The 3261-nt window shown below is 60.5% G+C and overlaps 1 protein-coding gene across 1 annotated transcript; it reads right to left on the bottom strand.

The window, feature by feature from the left end:
* Positions 1–1127: 1127 nt before the first annotated feature.
* Positions 1128–3048, bottom strand: POU4F1 (POU class 4 homeobox 1). The gene is made up of 2 exons (XM_070407440.1): positions 2926–3048; positions 1128–2264 (listed from the first exon to the last, which is right to left on the bottom strand). The coding sequence occupies exons 1-2, from the start codon at positions 3046–3048 to the stop codon at positions 1128–1130; spliced, it is 1260 nt and encodes a 419-aa protein (XP_070263541.1).
* Positions 3049–3261: the final 213 nt, after the last annotated feature.

Here is a 3261-nt window from a genome sequence, read left to right as displayed (position 1 = left end):
AATAAACTACACTCAGAAAAATAAGTGAAAGTGAAAGGGCAAGCAAGTTCTATGGAGGGGGGTGGCACTGATTTTGAAATAGTCTGTTTCTAGATCTTAGATATAAGAGCAAAAATGAAAGGGAAAAGAACTTGTCAAAATTGTTTTATTCTTCTAGAATGAAATATTTCTTTCAGAGCTCCATAAATTCTGCCTTTTATTCAGCTCAAATACTACCTCTCTCTCCCTAAACACCCCCACCCGAATGGGCCCAGGCCACAGGAATACAGGCTAAGCCAGTGGAAAACTTGGACTCCACCAAAACAGGCCATAATACCCCCGCCCCCTTTCAGCTGCACCTCCTCTCACTTTCTGGCAATGGAGAGCAGCCATCCAGTCTCTTTGGAACGCAAAAAAATAATCAAAGAGAACGTGGGTGGGGTAGAGGTGAGACTGAGAGGGGAAAATTAAATTAAATACACAGAACAACTAGCTTAGCTACCCACAATCTCACCTTCCAGTTCATTTGGCTTTCGTTTTTCAGTTCATTTGTGAAGGGTTGGGTCAGTGGTAATAATGGTGGTGCTCTTGTTTTCTCTTCCTTAGGGGGGGATTGAAGCTGCAGAATATGGCTCCCTGGAGTTAAATTTCTAACGCATACTTTATTTGCTTTTGTTCTGCTTTGTTTTAGTTTGCTTTTATTTGTTTAGCTTTTTTGGTGGTTGGTAGGTTTGTTTTTGTACATAGTTCCTTGGTCCCCAGGAGATTTTGATAAATGTCTCTGGTCCAAAACAGTCCATTTCTCTACCCTTCCAGTCTCCCCCCACCCTAACCCCCAGAACCATCCTGCTCCTCAAAACCCCTCCTCCAGGCTCCGCTTTCTTTCCCCCTCAGCTACCAGATCACCCCAATGCTCCCTCTCCGACGTCCACACCCAGCACCCCAGTGTTCCGGGCTGGGAGAGGATGAGGGCAAGGAGAGCACAAGGGAAGGAGGGGGCGAAAGAGAGCGCTGGAGGACGGATTCGCCAAACGCAGGCAGGATAACGGACACGCCAGATCCGGGGGGAAGCGGCCCGGAAAAGCCCCGAAAGGCCCCTTCAGCTCCCTGCTCTGCCCCTCCTCCCGCTCCCACCCGCCCCACCCCCCTCAGTAAGTGGCGGAGAATTTCATCCGCTTCTGCTTCTGTCTCTGGTTGCAAAACCACACCCGCACCACGTTCTTTTTGAGGTCCAGTTTCTCGGCGATGGCGGCGATCTTCTCCGAGGAGGGCCGCGGCTGCACGGCGAAGTAGGCCTCGAGGGAGCGCTTCTCGGGCGCGGCGATGGAAGTCCGCTTGCGCTTCTTCTCGCCTCCGTTGAAGAGCTCGGGCTTGTTCATTTTCTCGCGCTGCGCGCCCTCGGCCTCCTCGAGCCACGCCTGGAGGATGGGCTTGAGCGCGATCATGTTGTTGTGGGAGAGCGTGAGCGACTCGAACCTGCAGATGGTGCTCTGGCTGAGCGAGCCCACGCCCGGGATCTTGAGGTTGGCCAGCGCCGAGCCCACGTCGGCCTGCGTCACGCCCAGCTTGATGCGCCGCTGCTTGAAGCGCTCCGCGAACGCCTCGAGCTCGCGCGGGTCCGTGTCCGAGTCGCAGATGGACGCCAGGCCGGCCGCGCCCACCACGGCTGCGGCCGCGGACGCCGCCGCCACCTGCCCCGCCGCCGCCGCCGCTGCCGCCGCCGCGGCGCCGTGGTGCGCCGCCGCCGCCACCAGCCCGGGGTGCGGCAGCCCCGACGGCATGTTCATGGCGGCCGCAGCCGCCGGGTGCGACAGGTGGCCCAGGCCGTGCATGTGCGGGTGCGGGTGTGCGGAGCCGCCCAACAGCCCACCGCCCGGGCCGCCGCCTCCGCCCCCCGGGCCGCCGCCGCCGCCGCCCCCGGGGCCGCCGCCGCCGGGGCCTCCGCCGCCCCCCGGACCGCCGCCCCCCGGACCGTCGTGGGCGCCACCACCGCCGCCCGCCGAGCCCGCGCCGCCCGCGCCGGCCATGAGCGCAAGCGACGGGGAGGAGATGTGGTCCAGCAGGTCCCCGGGCTCGAGCGCCTGGTGGTGGTGGTGGTGGTGGTGGTGGTGCGCCAGCGGCACGGTGGACGTGGACGTGCATGGCACGCTGTTCATCGTGTGGTACGTGGCGTCCGGCTTGAACGGGTGGCTCTTGCCCTGGGACACGGCGATGTCCACAGCCGCCAGCGCCTCGGCCCGCGCCAGCAGCGTTTCGTCGAGGCTGGCGAAGAGGTTGCTCTGCAGCTGCAGGCGACACAAACCAAACCAAAAAAACCACAAAACCAAAAAAGCAAAACACAAAACAAAACAAAACCACACACAAACCAGACGGCACAACAAGCAAACAACAAACACAAAGCAACCAAAAGAACAACAACAGGGGCGGGGATAGTGGAGACCGGGGAAACGGAATGGGGACGTGTTGGAGATGGGACCGGGGACGGAGGAGAAGGGTCGAGAGTGTCGGGAGGAGAACAGATGTAGGGAGAGGAGAACACAGGAGCACATTGCGGGAAAGAGAGTGAGAGACGAAAAAGGAGAGGGGAAAGAAGAAGAAACGGAGATGTAACTCGCAGCTGGGACCCGTGTTGCGCACCGAACACGCAGAGATCGCCTTTCCGAGGCGTGACATTAACAGCGACAGTGGAGCAAAGTCGAGAGTGCTGGCCCCACCGATCCCCACTCTGATCGCAAGCGCCCGACATGAAGGCAGGGGCGACAGAAACATGACATTAAGTGCCACTGTACAAAATGTACCAAGCAACGGGATTTCTCTTTAAAAAAAATCCCTGCCCTCAAATCCCCGCACGGGGACCTTTGCACACACCAGCACCCGACATGCAGCGTCTCGGAGACGGGGAGGGGACGAGTTCGCGGGCTGGGACCGCGGGCGTGGGGCGCTTACCGGCGGCGTGGGCAGGCAGGCCCGCCGGATGGCCTCGGAGCTGGAGTGCAGCGATGGGTACTTGTGCTCAGGGAGGGTGGGATGCATGGCAAAGTGAGGCTGCTTGCTGTTCATGGACATCATCTTGATGGCTGGGCATGTAAATCCACAAACACTCCGAAAGTCCGCGGGAAAGTCCGCACCCCGTTTCCCCTGGCCTCCCTTCGGAGGCTGCAGCCTCGGCGGCTGGCGGCGCGGAGGCGGCGGCCACGCGGGGGGCTGCTGCTGCTGCTGCTGCGGCCGCCGCTGCCGCCCGGCGCTCCCTGGGACCGCGCGGAGCGCCGCGCACCGAGCCCA

Source organism: Myotis yumanensis, unplaced genomic scaffold (genome assembly GCF_028538775.1).
Source record: "Myotis yumanensis isolate MYYU_CA2020_CCGP unplaced genomic scaffold, mMyoYum1.0.hap1 SCAF_3, whole genome shotgun sequence".
Taxonomy (NCBI): Eukaryota; Metazoa; Chordata; class Mammalia; order Chiroptera; family Vespertilionidae; genus Myotis; species Myotis yumanensis.
The sequence above is the reverse complement of the archived record's forward strand: the minus strand, read 5'-3'. Positions and strand labels throughout refer to the sequence as shown.